General features: G+C 43.1%; 1 protein-coding gene across 1 annotated transcript in view; it reads left to right on the forward strand.

The window, feature by feature from the left end:
• Positions 1-1,174: 1,174 nt before the first annotated feature.
• RERG (RAS like estrogen regulated growth inhibitor) overlaps positions 1,175-21,210 on the forward strand; it is a 106,962-nt gene continuing 86,926 nt past the window's right edge. The window contains exons 1-2 of the mRNA XM_065656732.1: positions 1,175-1,255; positions 2,919-3,093. Coding sequence (XP_065512804.1) covers positions 3,033-3,093 — 61 coding nt within the window. The 5' untranslated portion in view covers positions 1,175-1,255; positions 2,919-3,032. The remainder of the gene's footprint in view (positions 1,256-2,918; positions 3,094-21,210) is intronic.

Consider the following 21,210-nt stretch of genomic DNA (forward strand, 5'->3'; position numbering starts at 1 on the left):
TTTTTTTTCCTTTGTATGATATGCAGTACAACTATTTTAAGATCTGCTCCTGAGTGCCTGCAGCTGATATAACTTGGAGGGAATGGTAGGTGCTCGTTTCTCCTCAGGACTGCCACCCGACCCCCTAAATGCTTATCATGCTCTTGTAGAGAGACTTGGATCACGAAAGATCTTTTCCAACCCACCTTTAATTTTGTATCAAGAAAAACAGTGAGGAGAGAGCTTTTTCTTCTACTCATCTTGTATCTCATTCAGATCTGGGCTGGAACAGAAACAGAGGAGGAACATCCACTGAACTCTAAGTGCTTTCCAGCTTTTGTTCACATCTGTTACTAATGTATCTTTACATTACTGGATAGTTTAATAAACAAGGAAACCAGAGTTGCCCAGTGAATTTGGTCATATCATTTCAGAACTCCATCTCTGGCTCTGACACCGGCCTCTTGGAGAGACTGCTGTAATTACACAGTTGGTTCTCCCCATTTGCAAATTGAAATAACGATGCTTTCCTTTCCCATAAGCCATGTTGGGATGTAGAGAGGAAGAATTCTGGGTAAAAAGTTGGTGCTACTAGAAAGCAGTTTGATGAGGCAGCAAACTTCCTGTCACTTTGCTGCTATGGTTGTCAGGACAGAGAGAGACAATCTGGCTCTGTACAGTTATACAGGGCGGTACTGGTGGGCAGCAGCAAGCAAGCAGAGAAGGGAAAGAAAGTACTTGAAATGTTAAATTAAACTGTAGAGCAGACTTGGCCGGGCCCGCTAGCAAGCACTTAGCCAAAATTTATGCATGTGAACAACAGCCATTGTCCCACATAATTAAAGGCTGCGCTACCGTTAAATACGCCGAATTACAGGGCAGCGCTCGTTCCTCTCGGAGACCACGCCAGGCACCGGGTAACGCTTGCAGGAATGCGCAGCGAGGGGACGACGCCACCTCGCCCGCCCTCCGTATCCCGCCCGGCGCCCCCCGCCCGCCGGGCCCGGCACCCTGCGCACCGCCGCGCCGGGCGGCCGTGCTGCGCCCAGCGGCCGGCAGGGGACGCCGCAGTGCCGCACGGCGGCGGCGGGCGCTGCGGGAGCTGCCGCCGGGCGGGCGGAGGGGCGGGCGGCCTCGCCGCATTGTGCGGCCGCGCCGCTGCCGCCGGCGGGAGCGCCGGAGCCGGGCCGGGCCGCGCCTCCCTCGCTGAGCGCCGCGGTGCAGCCCGCACACCGCCGAGCGCGGCCGCTCCGCTATGCTCGCTGCGCGCAAAGAGGTGAGCGCCGGGGGGGCGGCGCGGAGCTGTGCACAGCCGCGGGGCTTCTCCGCGGGTGCGGGGAGGAGGAGCGTGAGTGGGAAGATGCGGCGCGGGGGACACGGTGCCCCCTGCTTGCGGGGCCGCGGACGCGGAGCAGGGCGTACAGGGGAGCTCTGCGCCAGGCGGGCGGCACCTGCCGGGACCCGGCCGGGGAGCAGAGCTCACCCGAAGTTACGGAGCAGGCGGTCATGAATCAATGATTACATAGAACTGTAAAGTATACCTGCCGGCAAAGGGCTGGCGGGGCTGCCGAGCGCCCGGCGGCGGGGAGCGGTGCCCGCGCGGGCGCGGAGCAGCGGTCGTGCCGCAGGAGGCGGCTCGCCGCTGGCCGGGCGCGCAGCCTCACGGCGGTGGGTTCGATACCGGCAGGCGTCTGGGAGCCTCTTTGGGAGGGAAATGCCGGTGTCCCCCTCACACCCCAACCAGATGGATGATACAGCTCCTGGAACACTTTGCCTTTCTACCTGTTCGTGTAAAGTGAGCGTGGTCTGATATTTACAGTGAGGCAAAATTAATGGAAGTGTAAAGACCTCAGAGATATATTGGGACCCTCCTCTACATTAGGCATCTTTACTCTTTCTTTTTGCAAGCTAGTTTTTATGGGCAAGTTCCCCAGGCCTTTATTTCAAGAAACATGTTTGTAATAAGTTTTGCTGTAGAGCGGCTAATAGTAACATAGAGCTTCCTGCATCACTGTTAGAATTTGTGGCTAAAGCGGACACTTTAGCACAACAGCAAACCTTTATATCAGGTTGCAGTCATAAGAGATATTCTACTCTGTTTTAAAGGGAGACTAAATTTTGGAGGTTTTAGTCAGGGGTGAGGATCATCATCATTGTTACAGGTGACCTTTTCTGCCCAAGATCTTAACGCATTTTACAGTGACAGGTGCTGTTATGTTTTTTACCCTGCAGGCTAGAGAAATCAAGGAGATGAAGCATCAGGTGACTTGCTCAAGGTCATGCAGCAAAGCTGTAAATATAGATAATTCCCACGTGGCCTATTTAAAGTGTGTTACCAGAAATTCTGGCATCCTTTTTCTAACCCTACGCTTTGCCAAATGTTTATGTATGAGCTGAGGCAGCTTAAACAAGGAGCACTAGAGAACTTCAGGGTACGGGTTTGTTTAGCAGAATAGGCAAGGTACAAGTGCTTAGAGGTTTTTAAGCAACTGCAGCTGAGTAATTGAAACCTTTCTGGAACTGGAGTGCTTGAGGAAAGATCAGCTACCTGCAGGCAGTATTAGTGAGTGCTCGTGGCTTTTAAATATGTTCTACAAAAACTAATTCATTGGAGTTGAGGCAAATCCAGTAAATATAAGCAATTGCAGCTGAAAGAGAAAGAAAGAATAAGAAACCTTATGCGTAGCTGTGAGGCAGATACTTTGAGTTGTTAAGTACCTTTTGCAATATTACAGTGCCAGTGTGAAGCAAACAGTGAGAGCTAGAAAGCTGAAGGTAGGTTTTGCATGAACAGTGCCTAATGTGTCAGTGGTGTTACTGCAATGTTTAAAGCAGGAATGTAGCATCAGTTATTGTGACTATTTAAGAATGAAAAAAAGGGGGAGGTTGCGGGAGAGCTGGGCTCCTTGCGGCTCCATCCTCATGGTGTTCTTCCCCAGGCTCTGCATTGACGTCACAATGACATGGTGAAGCCGAAGACAGGAGCTGGGAACGTTTTTTCTGCTTCACTTTTGATTATCGAGTGAATTTGTTGCCACTCCATTCCTTCCAGCATGGCTAAGAGTGCAGAAGTGAAGCTGGCGATCTTTGGTCGAGCCGGCGTGGGCAAGTCAGGTATGTTCACTGTCTGATTTTTTTTCTTCTGCTTGTCATCAGGTAACTTTTTGCTTCTGCTGTGCAGAAAAACTTTTTGTACAAAAAGACAGCTGCTGTGACCTTATTCTTGTCAGGGAGATCAGGATCAGGCCAGGAGTTCTCTCTTTCTTGCTTTCCACACTATTTTGTCCAGGTTCTCCAGAATAAAAATACTTTCATTGCTTTAAAGAAACCAAACAACAGTAAAAGAAACTTCCCACCCCAATTCAGTTGCACTTCTCATGAAGTGAGTGGCAAGATTCCTCTTGCCATTGGAACAGAATTAGTAATATTTAATTTGTCTCTTCATAGCTTGTGCTAGATCAAGGTATTTATGTTATGCTCCCTATCACCTGAGATCAGATCCTCTGTTAAATATTGGATAACTTTGTTATAGCTGTAATTCTGGTTGTTTTCACTGGGAAATGTTAGACTCAGCAACTCAAAGGATTTTTATTCTCAGTGCTCTCTTGGATTTACATATTTAACAGGAAACCAAGAAAATATGATGTGAAAAGTTTGCATGAGGAGAGATCCTTTGAGAAATAAACATAGTCTGGTGAGATAATATGGTAGAAACACAAGGGGGAGGCATTAATGTTAAAAAAACCACATTTCTACAGACAGCCTTTCCTTTGGTGAGACAAGAAGAGTAATACAGGTGTTGCACGCTCTCTTGGGTAGTTCGGTGGTGTTGCATTAATTTGACAGCTCCAGGACCACTCTAACACGTCCTTGCACCACAGGGATGAGGAAATAAGGAGACTGGGTCTAATCATGCTCCTATGCCAGTTTGGGAATTTGAGATACTGTTTATTTTAGAAAAATCTGCACAAGAGAAGCCAGGAGGTAGGATGTACTGGTAAGAGCATTAGGCAAGACCCTCAGTTGCTGTCAACCAACTCCAGTTCCTTGAAGTAACTTGTGTATTAGAAGTGCCAATGTTGTGGCCCATAAACATCTTACAGTTTCATTAGCTTCAGAATGGGTTGCTTATAAAAGCACATTTACCCAGAAGGTGTTTTACCAGAACACTTATCAGTGAAGTAGCTCTGTCAGCCTTCAGGAAAAAAGGCGTATGTGAGGCAGAGGTTGTCAGAGATTATACCACTTATATAAAGACAATGCATATTAAATTCTACCTTTTTGAATAAAATACCGGAGGGAATGCTGATAATATACTGGGATAACTTTAAACTGTTCCTTCTCCCCTGCTGTGCTCACCCCACCCCTCTTTTGTATTTATATCTCACTGTCCTGTCCAAGTTTTGCGAGTAACTTCACTCATTCTCCTTTTGGTTTGTCTTGCATTCAGTTGATGGTTTCTGTGGTCGTCCAGTCTTTTGGCTGGGTTCAAAACAATGCAAGAGGATGTTGAAGTATATACAGGAAAACTGAAACAGAAAAAGACTACCCTTGCTGTGATATTCGTAATCATTTGAGAGCTTGTATTTAAAAAATACAAAACTACCGGTTAAGTACTCAGTTAAAATGCCCCACCAGCACAGGATCAACAAGAGCCGTTTTCACCTGTTGTATCCTTTTTGTAGACTCCACTATACTAGGACTTTATCGTAAAAAATGTTTTCCTGTAGGCCTGGAACTGGGTGGGAGATCATTTTTCACGAAAAGCCAGTGAAAACATCCTAGTCCTTCAGCGTCCTCCTTCTCTCTCTTTCCTTTATCCCTTTGAGATGCAAGGAAATATTACATAAAATATGACTAAGGTCCCCTCTTTTTGGTTGTGACCACGCATGTCAATCTGTGTGGAAATGAAGGCACAAATAAGTGGGCAGCACAGCAAGGAGAATTTAAGGGGGTGGAGAGACTACAGAGTGCTGTCAGCCACCTCCACAGAGCAGCAACTGTGCCTCCCAGAATCTCCAGCTTGCTTATGAAAACCTCTCTTGTACATTCCCATAAAAGGATCCGGTTTCAACAGTTTGGCCAACTCCAGAGAAAAAAGTGTGTGTGTTTGTGGGAGGGGGGGTTGTCTGAAAATACCTATTTGCCTGTAGCCAACAGTAGCAACAGTGGGAGCTGTGGAAATGCTGTTACGCCTTTGCTAAAAGTGGAGCTGGACACAAAGTAGTCTCCATATAGCTGGATCTGGCAGATTAAGTATCCTACTAGATTGATGTTTATAGTGTCTTTTTTTTAGTATAGCCATGTAATTCCCTATCTCTGTGACCAGTTTGTAATATGTTGTTGAGACAGGATCCTGTGACCATAGGTTTCTAGAGTGGGCTTGGCCAGACAGCTGAAAGATAAGCCAGACTCTAGAAGCAAGAATGCAAGGCAGAGCACTGGAGCACACTAGATACATGTGATGAAAAGGAGTCATTGGGTGATAAATAAGGCCACTGTAATTGCCAGAAAGTCATGCCAAAATATGGTCACTGGCTTGCTTTCTTGGCTCATCTTCATTTGCTAAGGAATAGCCAGGCATTAGGTTCTTAATCTCTAAGTGGCTTCACCACCTCACAGCATCTGTGAAGTTACAGAGACATATTGTAATAACCTGGAGAGGCTTCTCTTCCTGTTCCTGACCAGGACTTTGGATCAGTGAGTCAAAGCAGCTATGAAGAAAGAAGTGTTGTGCTTCAGGATATGTGTAGAATTAAAGCTGTCCCTTATGCACCATGAAAGTCAATAGAGCTGTTACCATTACTGAAAGCTGAGGATCTTCCTAGTGTTGTTGTTAATGCTAGACATCTGTTTAATGGGATGCAAGATTCCTTGTTCTACTACGTAGTCCCTTCCAATTAATCCAAGACTCTTCTAAACATGAGGTGGGAAAACAGAACACTGTTCACAAGTCAGAATAGCGATAGCATCTCAAAAGAGTTAAAGCCAGAGAAACAAAACTTTTATCCGCTTTCTTGCTGCTTATCTAGTTTCTGTGGTTCAAAGGTTTGAAAAACAAACAAGAGGGAATAGCAAGTCTGAGTGTCAGCTTTTTACTGTTTTCCTTCCTTGCCTTGTCTCTCCCCTGCTTGCTGAAGAAGGCCAGCAGAATTGCTAATCAAATCACCTGTCCTTGTTTTGTTTTGTTTTTTTTACTTAATGTAGACCTCAACCTTTCAAATAGAAAAGGAGGAGCAAACAAACTCAGAAAGGGGCACATAAGAGTGCTCTTTTAAAACACTTGGTTCAGAATTACACTGAGTAGTAAATCACTGATCAGCTTGGCCTTCTCCTGGGCAAGCTCACCAGGTATGAGCATCCCAACCTACTGCTGTACAGTGGACTGGATGCTCCTCCTTTCACTTGGTTCTTATTGTATAAAAGGCCTTTAAACATTGCTTTAAACTAGCCGGATGTGGAAAAAAAAATAAATTAGGAGATCTGCCTGAGCCAAGGAGCACTTTGCTGCTGCTTTACTCGGGAAGAAGAGGAGACACTTTGTGGGTGGGAAGAGACATTGCTAAGCCCTGCTATAGATAACAAGGCTGCACCTCCTAATTTAGGCTAGTCAAGAGGCACTGAGCGGGAGAGAGAGCTTTTAAAGTCTTTTTCTTTATGTTCAAGAGGAGCTTGGAGGGAGCGGAGAATTAAAGTTGAAGTGAATTACTTAAACATTGCCATTTAAATTGTTCTGCTGAATCCTACAGCTTCATTCCTATGGTGACAAAAGTTAGAATTTCTGAAATGGCTCATTTTAAAAATACAGTAGAAACAATTGATAAAGGCTTAAAGGCCTTGTTCTTCCCTGTCATCACAAGGTACACTATGTGCCCAGAAAGCTAAAGAGCAGTGAAAATGTGTGAACCAGGAGGAGAAGAGAAGGGCATGTACCAGATAGCACTGCATGGCTGATGCTTTTCCAACTCATAACTCAGTTGACTATGAATGCTCAAAATACCTCTGCTTAGGAGCCTTTATATTTTGGCCAAAAAAAGAGAGAATGTCCAGCTGTGGCATGTGCTATCCAACTTGCCTTTTTGCTGTGTGTCTGCCAGGCCAAGTACTCCAAGTTTCTGCATTAGCGTGTGTGGTGCACCCATACACAGGGCAGATGCAGTTCTCATCTGTCTGGCTGGGTTGTACAGCTGTGGTATGTGACATGGAAATGTGTGTGGTTTCTAATGGTGATTAAGCGAGAGGGAAGATACTAAAGTTCTCACAGGCTCCCCGCAGTAAATATGTGTCTGCTTCTAGGCAGCTACACAAATCATTTTCTTATGCAGTCAGGTACACAAGATTTGTGGCTATTGTCAGCTTTTGATCCAGCAAACAGCTCAAATGCTTGTTTTTGGGCAAGAGGGTGATCAATAGAATGGCATCAGTAAATACCATCCCATCCAAGAAACAAAGACGTCACCAAGCTCAGTCACTGTAGTGTCACAGTTGGGAAAGTCCTGAGTAGCCATAGGTTTGTGTTCATTGGCTTATGCTATTTTCCTTGTCTAACGCAGGATGGGGGTATGTACCTGGGAGAAAGATATCTGGATTTGAAAGTTCCTACAGAACAAATTCAAGCAACAGCCAAGCCAGAGAGGCCTACAACAAATCTATGTTTTGTTTTCATTATTTGGGGATATGTCTGAAATATACTACCACAAATTACTTTGCAATTGTCCAGGCATGTGGGGGATAGAATTGAATTCAGCACCGGTCCCCTCCCTTAAATAAAACATACAGGTTACTGGGAAAGAAGCCCATTTCAAAGTGATTTTCTACTTCACAAATCCCTGCTCATGTGTTTTCCCCCACTATTTTCATTTCAGGGACTTTTGGGGAAGAAACATAAGTTATTAAGGAGCGATTAGTCATCTAGCTCACAGCTCTGCTAGTAAGGCAGGAAAAGCTTGTAATAAGGTGCCTCTGAAATCCAGAAATGTGGGTGGAAAGAGACTGTGGATTTTCTGTTGTTTGTGCCTTTTTTTTTTTTTTTTTTTTTACACTGGTGGAGTAGATCAGTTGCTTTTCTTTTTCGCCTTTGTTCTTAACAATGGCAATGACAACCAGATGCTTAAGCAATTATTCAGTGATCAAGTTTAACACCCCCTATATTACTTGTCCCCTAATATTTTGCTGGTAAAGTATTCATTAAACAGTCCCACTTTTTGCATACACTTTTCCACCAGGTACAGGTTCACTGAAGGTACTGTGTATGTTTATACATACTAGTAGAAATGTAGCAGTAATTAGGTCACTCTGGGTGAGGTTTTGCGAGGATTTCTCCCCCAGCAAGCATGCAAATATGTCCCCTTGGAGCAGGTAACGTTGCAAGCAACCAGTTGCATTAACATGACTTTTCTGCATTCCTGTCCAGTGGATGATGCTGATACTTTTATGGAAGGTGAGCCCTGGGTTCATGGATCAGTAAAATAAGTCACTGTCACTCACGACTGTGTGGCCATGAGAGTCCTTGCCATGCCAACAAGGAGGGTGGCCGCCGTTGTACTGGCCCCAACATGTGCAGTTTTGGTGCCAAACAGGGTGTACATTAACCAAGTGCAGGGCACTGCTGGGATCAGCAGTAGCTGTGGGCACCCCCAGCATGCTGCTTGGAAAAGCCATACTGGCATCACCACACAGATGCAAGTTTTTAGTCAGCAGCTGCATGACAACCAGTCTTGCTTGGACTTTCTCAAAACTGCGTTTGTTGGTTCTTGTTATGCTACCTGGGCTAGACAGAGAAGCATTTGCCCAGACTAGCAAGATGGTCTACTTGTATCTGTTACTTCCTCCCTTTCCTCTGCTTATTTGCCTGTCTGTGGTTCACCATAGCCTTGTCCTTGGTGTAGAAAGTATTCATGCTTTGCTTGACATCGATATTCCTTCTGGCTAACCATGAAATAATAAAAAGCAGCATTTCTCTAACCAAACACCAACGTTGTTCGTTCAAGCATAGCTGCCTTCCCTGTTCCATCTCATTTAACTACATCTGACATCGGCGCTACCTGCGTCCCTTCTGAACAGCTGGTGGCAGCTGTTAGAGTTAAGACTAGTCCTGCTGTTCTTTGTTTCTGTTTAGGTTGGGCTAAATATAGCCTGCTGCTTGATTACTGGGGAAGGAATGCCAGGGTTCAAGATTTATGTGTGCAGCACAGCTTTTTCTCTAGGCTCATGCCCAGCCACCCCCTGCAGCGCTTGCCTTGATAAAATAGCCATCCTGCCCACTTCTGTCTCCTGTAGTTGTTGCAAAAGACAACTGAATAGCTTCCTGGTGGAGTCCCAGGAATCCTTCTCCTGCTTACCATGATGCCTTGCAGTGTTTTGTCGGTCTGCAGTTCCCCACAGAGTTACTTAATGCACTGGTATCTTGCAGGCTGCTGACCCTAATGGTTCTTTCAAAATGCTTTGCTTCTCATTCTTCCACAAACTTGTTATTTGCTTCCCTGATAGCTGGAGTCCCTGCCTGCCCCTTGCCTTGCATATACGTTTTTTGCTTTGTTTCTCCTCAGCTGTCACCCTTTCCTCTCCCCTTGGCAGTTCTAGTACATATTCCCCAAAGTCTGTGTATGGTGGAATCACTTCTGCTTTGTACTTTACATTAAAACTTTGTATATACAGTTGCCTTTCCAGCCTTCTCACATAGTACTTCCTCCCATCTCTGTTTCTCCTCTCTAGCTCCTTCGTTACTCTTTGCCCACACTGTCAGTGCATCACTAAAGGCTCAGTGCATGAGATCCAGATGAGCCAACCTGGTAGCAATGATGCGATGTGGCAAAGAAGAGCCACTCTGAAGGGGTTCCCTCTGTCTTGGAAACCATTCCCTGGCATGGACTTTGAGGATGCTCCAAGCTTTGACTACTCCAAACAGTCCTTGTGTGAAGCCAGCTTCGTGCATGTTAAAAAAGGAAGTGGTGTATATCTTTACATAGCTAGCCTTAGTCATAGTGAATAGGTAAATTCACCTATTACAGTGTGTAAATTCACCTATTTTGGGCTCATAGCAGAGCAAGAGAAACAAGTTATGCCTGTATTTCCCAAGCAAACTTTCTTTTTCTGCATTTATCTTTGCACCACCCTTATGCCTTTTACATTTACAGCACCCAAATATAAATATGTAAGTATATTAAAAACTAACACTACCTTGAAGTAGGATGAACAAAATGCTTTGGGTTTCAGCTGAGCTGTAGTTACAGGGCTGTCATTAGCTGCTGTTGACTGAAGGTGTTTGTACCCTCTCACCGCACGCCTGGCAGGCACTCCCAACACTGTGGTGAGCGGGAGAGTGAAGTGGGCAAGGAAACTGTGGCATCCTCATCCATTGGCTCCTTTTATTCCAAGTGTGTGTTTGCTCGGTGTTGCTGACAGCCTGTTATTATAACCCGCTGCTGTAGAGGCAGAGTTACAACTTTGGGAGAAGCCACCCCTTGGCTTGCTTTCCCTTTCTATGCACAATTTATGAGGCACTGCCATTAGCACTCCTCTTTGCCACTCTACTGGTTATGGGACTCCCACCTCACCGGCTCTTAACCTGCCCTGCTGTTTCAATGAGCATTTCTTTCCATTTGCCTCAGATAAAACCAGCCCCCCCAATTTCATTGACTCTGACCTCTTCCTGGAGTCAGAAAAATAACTGAGAAGGGAGGTGCATCTGTTTCTATCGCCTTTTCGTAACTCTGAATGGGAAAAGCGCTTTTGTGATTGTTTTCCACCAGGTAGAGCATTCACACTGCTGGAGTTAGTCTGCAGCTGTTACAGTTTCTAATGGATTTGCCATGTAGGTGTTGGGAAATGCCATATATTATGGTAGTGAGGCTGTAGATAACTCATATTCTATGCATACAGTATGAAAAGATGAATGGCAAGAGAAGCATGAAGCCCTGGGGAAGGAAGTTGTAGATATGTTAAACATATGTGCAGCTTTAAAATGCCATAGAAATTGGCTGGAGTCTCCAGCTGCCTTTCCAGAAATGTTAGACAGTAGTCTGCGCACAGGAAAACAAGAGAGGATGTTGAAAACATCAAGCCGGGTTTTGAAAGCACATGAAGCTCCTGACGTTCACAGGTTGTTTTGCTGCTGCCGCTCAGGGGTTTGCAGAAAGGAGGCTGCAGACAAGCAAGAGCAGAGTCCTGGGTCAGCAACGCATTACCATGTGGGAACTGTTTAGATAAGTGGCTTGAAAAGTTTTCAAGCTGGAAGGATGCAACTGGAGAGTGCACAGGATATACTCTCCCAGGGAGAGAATTTTTTTTAGCACTTGAACAGCCCTTCAGCTTTCCAAAGGGCTGTGGGAACAAGGGCCACCACCATGGCGCTCCTGCAGGGCACGCCACTGTGGCTGTCCTCAAGTGGTCAAAACAGAAACTGAGGTGAAGGCAGGAGGAGTCTGATAGTCTCAAGTCACCAATGTAATTGTGAGACTTAGGCATTGCCAAAGCTTCTTTCCATGATTTCTCCTCTGGTCCAGGGCTGCAGATGGCTCCCAGGCAGGCAGTTGTTACCCAGCATCTGAGCCCCAACCAAATAGGCCCTGTTGGATCCTTATGACCCTTTATGGCTCTTCCACTGCCATTAAATATTGACAAAGAAATAAAGCATTGAAATAACATTTGTTTTCATTAAAAACATGTTTGGCATTCCTATCTTTCACTACTTATCCAATAGGGCTTAATTTCCTTTTGACCCACGGGACCACAAGCATAAAAAGAAGCTTGTTTTTACCTTCTTTGTCCCCTTTGTGCAGTTATATTTGCTATCCAACTCTGAGTATAACTGTAATATAATCTATCATAGATTTTCGCAACCCTACTGTAGAGGGCTGCTTTTGTCCATGGCTTATCTCTGTGCCTGCCATGGGAAACAGAATTCCCACTCCCCACAACAGCGGAAGCTGGTTATACAAAGCTGTCAACCATGATCTTTTCCTGACCTACACAGCAACTGACCTGTGCCCTCGAGGAGCTTTACAAGTGAGAACTTCAAGTCTGACATTTAGAGCAGGAAAGTGCAAGAAAAAAGGTAGAAGCCAAAAAATTGGACTGGGTGGTTTATTTCTTCACTGAAATAGGGCTGCAGAATAAATAGAAATATATTGGAGAGTCATCACAAAAGAATGTTGTATTAGACCCATGGGGAGCAGAAAACAAAACAAAACAACCCCCTACAAACAAACAAACAAACAAAAACCCAAACCCTCAACCTCTGCAAAACAGGGAGCATGGGATTGTGAGTGCCAAAACAAACACCTTGTGTTAACCAACCTCAGTGGCAGAATCTCTGACACCAAGCACTACTGCTTAACCCAGCTGAATGCTTGTGTGATTACATACATTGGAGCTGGTTCTGCTCCAGGCTGAATTCCAACATAACATAATTTAATAGTGATCCACAGCAGGAGTTTGTCCCATGAGTCCATGTCTGCTAGATCTATTGCCAAGCAAAGTTTTGGGAAATTTATCTCCTATTAAGAAAACTTGGCCTTTATCTACATGGAGCACAGTAGGTCACAGGAGGTTTTTGAAGAGGAGTGGAGAGAAATATCAGCATCCTTATTTTATGTTTTTATTTAGAAAGATGTCCTTCAGTGATGCGTGTCTTTTACCTGTTCTGGTAGTGGATGCCTGCTTACCCCAGATGAGAATCTGGCCAAACAAGCTTCTTTACAAAGCCTGGAGTGTGAAGTAGGCTGCCCACCTCCTGCTGCCATGTGGTGCCCGTGCAACTACCTTTCCATATGCAGCAAGCAGGAGCTGAGAAATTTGCCTTGTTTCCTGACCACAGTCAACAAATTGACTAAAGCAGGAGGATCGAGAGCTCTTGTAATTCATATCCTAGCAAATGCAACTGCAGATGTGGCCCTTACATCCACTTCTTCTGTTTATTCGTGTTTACCTTGCTGATCAAATGACAAAAACTGAGAGCACAGCAATTTTCCCATAAAGATGCATAATCATGAAAGAACAGCTGCCTCCGAAGAGCTGCAGGCAGAAAGGTTGAGGACAATAAGAGACAACTTTATCTAGGACACAGCTTACTGTATTTTAATTATCAAATATTCATGTATTCATGTACTGTGTCTTATTGATGAATTTGTGGCTAAAGAAATAGGTTCGGACACAGGGCTGTGAATAATCCAGCTGGAGGCTGGTGAACATAGGCTGGCCATAGATGGAAAACAATAAAAACTGAGTAGAAATAAACCCTTGCTTTTGAGATTTGATGAGTGAAAAATGTAAATCAAAATTGTCCTCATTAAGTGTCAATGGAGGAAGGTCATTAATGAGCTGTATTGGTAAGACATGAAAAAAGGAGGTGGCAGCAAAAGGATCCAGGCTCATGTTTTGCTTGAAAGGAAGTGACTGACCAGACTGGATGGCTCAGACCCCTTCAGAGAGAAAGGCAGACCTGTCCTGGAAGCGCCAGCTGACCATCCTTCTTTCTCCTTATATATCTGATCCCATCTTACTGAAATAAAAGCAAGCACCGGCTGAGGCAAGAAATCAAGTTCTGGTCTTTAATCTTCAGTGCCCCATGGTAATCTCATATAAGTACATCTCATGCAAGAATGTTCTTCCATCAGTGTTCAATGCTATTAAACCAGTCTGTTTCTCACCACCCCCACCATATATCCTCAATATCACTTTGGTAATTTCTTGGGGATTTTTGTTTGCAATTTCTGACCTGGCATTTGGAAAACAAAACAAAACACAACCCCCCCAAAAAACAAACCAAAACAAACACAAGCCTCCCTCATGAAAACTACCTCTATTTAAAGCATACTCAGTATGACTGTTTTCTTCGTTAATTTTCTATTTAGGTTCTAGCCTGAAAGAGGCATCTGAGCTTTGGCTTGGCACCACTATGGTCGAGACCAGTAGAAGTTCAGCATATGTTGGGAGGACTTTGGGAGCCTGTACTGTAAGAATTATTTGTATAATTTGGACAAGTCTTATGTATATATAGCGCTGCAGATTCTTAGGGCTGCAAGGAAAAAGATCATGCACTATTTCCACTTTTTCCTCCTTGAGAAGGCAAACACATTGGATTTTGAGCTAAGAAAGGAGCTTTGCCTGTTCTGATTTTCTAGCTCTGGAGCAGGCTAGCCTGGCATGCCTTTAAAGATGCGGCAAGAGGCAGACCACGGAACATGCAGAAGAATGACCCTAGAGGATTTTCTTAAGTTTGAGCACTTTACAGGTATGAAAAGTATAATTTCCTGCAGGAGGTCTCTAGACGCAACTGAAGAAAGCTTCAGTGTCATTAGGTCTAATTTCATGTGCAAGATTGTACATCTTGCCTCATATTATCTCATCTCCTATTATCTTGCCTCATATTAGGTCTATAACTAAAAGACTTTTTAGTCACCTGAAATAGTTTTGGCTGGCTCATTTATAGCATTTCTTCAATTGCCAAAGGTTCACTGAGTGATACTTTCTAGTAAGCTGTGAAAATTTTAATACCATCAAGTTTGAGAAACATTGTTGGACATTCTAGTGCTGCAGGAATTACTTTTTGTTCTCAGTGCTGCAGCATGGACAGGGACTGGCTGCAAATAAAAACCAAGGACTTAATGGAAAAGTGTGACCTTCACAGCTGAGTTAAAACAGTACCTTGCTGCCTTAGATCGTGCCTCTAGATTCTGCACAGGAGGTGACTACATTCATGTTGTTCAAAAAAGCAAGGAAAATACCAACAGTGGGAGTTGGAACAGGGCTTAGAGAAACACGTTCATGATTAAAACACCTTGAAGTTTGGTTGTCCACTGTCATTTTCTGTTCATTCCCATTAATACCATTGCTCTTGGTGGAGGTTAAAATGCTTTTCTGTTTTGTAGATAGCAACACAGAGCAGATGGAAAAAATGTCTTAATTTTCAAGCGTGGGTAGACTGACATCATCATGTGTTAAAAGTACTAAATCATTGCGCAGTTCCAGGACTTCTCTGTTGTCTCTAATAAGTGACAAGGAGTCAGGGCTCTACACTCCTGTTACATTCTAAAGGCATATTTCATATGACATTTCAGAACGCTTTGAACCTACTGATTGCAAAAGTGCTCTCAGATCACAAACTGTTCTGCTCAGAAAATAAAAGTTTCTAGGGCAGTCATGAACTTATGATGCACAGTGTGCCTACCAGAGCACTAACTTAGTGAGAGTAGTTTTGCACATAGGCCTCTTTTGTAACACATAATCCAGTTATACCTCTACAGTTTCTGATGAGTCTTAGGGATGGTCTTAATTATGTTGCTCTTGTATTTGGAGAACAAAATGAATGTGGTTGTTTGTTTTGGGTTTTTTTAGTCTGAATATTGACCTCTAAAAAACTTATCTGTCTCAAGCTTAAAGTACGGAGTGACATTTTCTAGTTTCCTGTTGGATTGCAGACTTTCTGAGGAGCAAGGCCAGTGTCCCAGTAAAAGTGATGGTACATGGCTCAAGAGATCCAAGTTTGATTCTTGTAAGCAAAGTGCCTGGGCTGCTGGCTTTCAGCTATTTTAAAACAACCAACCAACCCTCCTGGAGAAAAAAAAAAAAAAAAAAAAAGAATAAAAACACACCAAAAAAACCTCCAAACAAACAATAAAAACCAAAAAAGACCTCCAAAAAAACCAAAAACCAAACCAACAACCAAACCAACAACAAAAAAGCCCCAAACAAAACACAAAAAACCTCCAAAATAAACAACAACAAATAAAAACAACCAAACAAAAGACCCCCACACAACACAACTACCACCCACAAACCAAAACCCAAACCCCACACTCAAAAAACCACCATGAAGACAGGGTGGAAGAAAAGTACATGAATGCACGGAGTCACTAAGTGACTGCGGGAGTGAGGACTGTCTCTTGTAAAAAGTCTAATGATGGTTCTGCCTTCACTTTATCTCTGTACCCCTCACATGAGGGTAGCCAGTACTGAAAAAGCTTTATGGATTGGGACATCTTTTAGCACAGCACAGGAGTGTGCAGTGAAGGCAATGATACTAATGTATTAACTCCTCCTATCACTCAAGGACTTACTGGGACATGATCAGGCAATTCTGTTACCACGGTACAACTTCATAGCCACTACTTCTAAAAAGAAAAAAGAAAAAAAAATGTACCATCGTGAGGCTTTCTGGTGCACAGATAAGTGTTATTTTTCAACTTACTGTAGGAGGATTTATGCCATCTGTACCTCGAGAAGCCGAGTCACAGCAGCTCCCTCAACTTATGCATTTGAAAGGACATTGTTGCCTAAATGTCTTCATACACTTGCTACCATACTTTGATATTAAATTATCCTGGAGAAATTTTGAATGGCAGTAATGGGAGATATCCATATGGACTATCTGTACTCGTAGGGAGTCAGTGCAGAGTTCTCTAACGGTAGTCTCAGCAGTGCAGAAGTTGTCCGATTTTTGATAACTCATGAACTCCCTAGGATTTTATTCCTCAGTAAATAATTTACCCAGTGATAAGCATTTTATGTCCTTCGTTGCACGGGGGCCAGAACAGATGGCTGCAGTGACCCTTCCCAACTTGAAAGATGTGACATTGTTCACCATGAGTATATGAAATTAGGAATTTTTCTGTTTTCCTGAAAATAAGACCCATCCCAAAAATAAGCTGTAGCATGATTTTTCAGGATTTTTGAGGATGCTTGAAATATAAGCCCTACTCCAAAAATAAGCCCTAGTTACAATTCATTAAAGAAGTCAATTTAAATAGTGTCCAGGCAGCTATACATGTAAAAAAGTAACAGGTTTTGGAGCAAAAATTAATATAAGACCCTGTCTTATTTTCAAGGAAACAGGGTAGTTGCCATCCCCCCCTACCCAGCCTTCCCCCTTGAGCTAAATCGCTTTTATAGTCATGATTCTCTCCTCTGGGCCACCTGAACTTTCCTTTTTCTTAGCAGAGTTTGCATTCTACATATCTGATTATTCCTGCACACCATCTAACCACATGGAGCCCCATCCTCATTTTATAATATAAATGATTTTCATAATACAATTATGAAATCTCTTTACAGTATGTAAGAAAAAAAAAATCCGTAACTTCCTGTTAAAGAACAAAAAAATACGTGTAACTTTAGGGCACTAAGTTAAAAGCATTAGCTGAGTCAGTATTTGGACTGTACTACAGTGGTGTTAATGAGAACTTGCGAATTTTATGCATTTGAACTCATTAAAATGAACAGCACAATTTGTGCAGCAGTGGCTTATTTGCAAGAATAGGGATTAACAGGAACCTGTGGAATAGCAGAACACAGATGCAATTTCTTCTGTAAATTCACACGAACTTCCGAACAAAAATACAGAGCTTTCTGCTGACTCTTGCTAACATGAATATTTTAACCTCTGACCAGGATATAAGACATGTGAACACACTGGCAAAGAAACTAGGAGCTTGCACAGACGAGATCCTGCACGTATTGGGAGGGGGTGAGGGAGTAGGGTGTGCAAATCTAGAAGCAGACAGTTTTAGAAAGAAAATCTAAGTTAACACTCTTGGAAGATGAAAAAGCAACATCACAGAAAGGTGAGCTTTAGTTACAGCTCTTCAAGACTAGGTGAAAATTTCACTGGATTATTTGCAAAACGAAAGAACATCAGTTATGGGAAATATTATTAGTTAAATTAATTCAAGACTCCTCAAAATGTTAGGCTAAATAACATTCTACAGTGCCCTAAAGAAATGCCATGTCCCTCACAGACAGGAGGATGTTGATATAAAGATAAGATTTGATTTCAAACAATCTGAATTCCTCCTTGTTGGTGCCACTACTTCTCTTCACTGCTTTCTCATCCTTAGAGGTGATAACCTGCTAGGGATGTCCCAGTTTAAAGGAGGGTCTCCTTATTCATAGACAGCTCTGGGAGATTTGAAAAGTAGATGTTTCAAAATGCTCGCTGAGGGAAGGTGAGAAGGTAGGTGTTTTGGGATTTTTTTTTTTTAAATACCTTATTAAGAGGAGGTTTCCTTAGCCTTAGCTGCTCCAGGGACTTAAACAGAGCTGATCCAGGAGAATCTACAGTAATTTACAGGGAGACTTTTCTTTCTCTCCCCTCCAGAAAAATACAGTTTTGCATCTCTGAATTGCCATCTTTATTTAGTTTCCATAGCAATATTTTTAAAATTAAGAAGTATTGACAGACATCTGGAGATCAATCCAAAGTCTGTGGAAATCAGTGGAAAAGCATGTGTTTATTTCTGAGGGCTTTGGAACAGGTCCATGGAGGTCTGTGTCAGTTGTTCCATGGACCATGCTCACTGTCCCTTTGTCACACTTCCAGGGAGGAAAGCAGGAGTCTGGGGTATCCCCACACCTAGTGCTAGCAGACTCTCTCAGAAAGTAGTATAATGAACTGAAAGACAAAATACCATTTAAAAGCAGGCATTGTAAGAGCAAAACCATAGACACCAAGAGAATTGTGGCATGCCTTTTCCTCAGTCATAGGTGCTGCATTGTTTCACATTCAGAATTTGGAGTGCTTCCTACAAATTCTCTAAAATCTCATAATCAGAAAAAGTTGTAGTTCAGACTTCTTTTCCACCCCTGCCTTGCAAAAGCGATAGACTGCAAATAGTGCAGTACTATTGCAGTAGCACATATGTCACGTACTGAGGACAGGCACTGGGCAAAGACATGAAGAAACTGATACCAAGGTGGTAGCAGTGCCAGGGGCCCCACCCACATGTCTCCAGTTCAATCTAGACCCTGACTGCTTGGACCAAGAGCTCTCTTCCTGCTGTTTGCATGGTTTAAACTGCCATTATCAACATGTTAGATTTTTCAGTCACACAAATACAGACTTACCACAACCTACTGGCTTCATCTCTTAGATACAAGCAACGAGCGAAGTGCTTCTTATCACAGGACAATGAGGACATGCCCACAGTTGCTGTGTTTTTCTGTTCCATGGCAATGTGATACTTCTAGATGAGCCTGGCTCAGACTGGTCAGAGTGGTGGAAAAAAAAAGAGGTGGTTTGTTGAGCATTTTGGCAATTAAAATAATGAGAAGACAGTGCTAGTTAATAGTGCACGTAACATCAGGGTCACAGGTTCAATAAGAGTAACTATTTAGCTGTGCTGCTTCAAAATGCTGAGTTGTGTAAGTGATGTTAGCACAGCTCCTGCATTTCTTTCTCTGACAAAGGTGAGTGTCATTTGTTCAGGCTAAGCCTCAGTTTTTAGTCTGTCACGTGGAACTGGAAGCAACACTATTTAAGGTAGCCTTAAATTGTAGTAGAAGAGTACCTGATCTCATCTAAGTTTCTTAGGACATTGCTTAGATTTAACTATTCAGGCTGGATATTTCCATGAGGGGTATCTGCTTTGGGGTGTTTTTTTCTGGAAGATGTCTGCAGAGGTAATACAGTCTAAGAATTAGGTTAGAAAAAAAAATGGATTGTGTCCATGTTAAAAAAATATTCTTGCACCCATTTTACATAGGTTTTCTAGTATCATCATTCCCCAGAGAAGGAACTCAAAATACGACAGAGGGGGTTAGCATGTCAGCAAGACTATGCTTTTGCTATGCTCGTGAAAGTATACTTACATTTGGTAGCAAGCCAATTCCTCTGGAAGTCCTGAGTTGTGTTTCATGTGTTGGAGCTGGGAGTTAAATTTTCCTCACAAGTTTATCCTTATGTAAAACATTCTAGCTCTGGATACAGGACTATCTTTCTTTTCAAGGAGCTGTGTAAGGAAAAAAGTAGGCAAGCTGTCATTATTACTTTTCCTTTTTGCTGGCACAGACGTGCTGTGAAGAAGTAGTGAAGTGCATGGGAGACAGAAGTCCCAAGAAATAAAAAAACAAACAGCATTTTAGGATTAAGATTGCCTTTCCATTAATTTATCTGAAACAGATTTGTTTCTGGAAGCAGTCCTGGAAGCTAAAAGACTCGCTCACGTCTTCAGAGATCAGTGGCAGAATTTTAGTCGCTTTACCTTATCTGGCATCTAAGTCTCTGCACATCAGTGCAAACCTTTCTGTCTTCCACACGTGGGCTGCGATGGAACTTTTTACACTCTCCATCTTTTTTACATCCAGTGCAACTAGTAATAGTCAATCAGCCTCACCCACTTAAGGATACTTCCCTACTGGGTCACAAGATGTTGGCAAAGGGAGATCTCCCTCCTGCTACTGCCTGTGTGGTAGTCACACTATGGATAAGTGGAGATGTCCTGCCTCAAGGACTAGCAGCTCACCAGCACAAAAAATAAACCAAAGCACAGGGCTGAGGTTTACCTCACTGGTGGAGGAGAAAATGTTAGTTAAATAATATAAATAAACATACAGGGAGATGGTTGTACATGCACACACACAAATATATGTCTTCAAGTATCTTTTGGCACCTTGGGTTTGTGGCCTCATGTTCACTGTTTTTTGAATAGCCTGGGCAGAGCCTGCAATCCTATAAAACAAATTCCAGTTTTCAAACAGCACAAAGGTTATATGGGCTATTTATGAATGTAAGAAACTGAAGTGCTGCTAAAAAAGAAAAGCCTACCTTCATAAGACCTCTTCTCAAACATAGGCCACTAAGGGGACATCAGGATATAATTTATGTTTGTATTTTGTCAAATGTCCTAGATAAAAGCTATTCCAGAACAGCTATTTTCCCACCTATTTTGACTGAGAGACTGGTTTCTTGTGGACTCTGAGTGATTTTTTAAGAGGATTTTTAAGTACAGTGTTCAAGTGAGGCCACCAAGCAGCTTGGGAGGCAGTTTTAATACTCTGAGTACACACCATGCAGCAGCAGGCCAAAACACCATTGTTGGTGCATTGTATTAATTCTAGGTATTCATCTTTAGGTCTTCATCTTAGCTAGATGACTGTAAGACTCTCAAAAAATGACAGATAATCCAAATGCCTTCCCCAAAATTTTGCACTCGCACAGCAGTGAGAAAACTGCTGTTTAGCCTGAGATTCCAGTTTAGGCTGCCTCAAGTGATGAGTGTGGGGTGCTTCATGCATTGGCATTTACATCAGCTCAGCAGAACACTTATTTAGCTTTGGTGGAATTTTATAGCCTGCTTTACTGCAGCAAGAGCAGCCACACAATGAATCTTTTAAATAAATCTCATCTGATGGATTTGCTGGCGCCTTGTTTAGACTAGGGGTGAAAAGTATCCCACCCTCAAAGCTCAACACATTACCACCAACATAGGCACCATTTAACACCATTAGCACAGTTTT

The sequence above is a fragment of the Caloenas nicobarica genome, chromosome 1 (assembly GCF_036013445.1).
Source record: "Caloenas nicobarica isolate bCalNic1 chromosome 1, bCalNic1.hap1, whole genome shotgun sequence".
Taxonomy (NCBI): domain Eukaryota; kingdom Metazoa; phylum Chordata; class Aves; order Columbiformes; family Columbidae; genus Caloenas; species Caloenas nicobarica.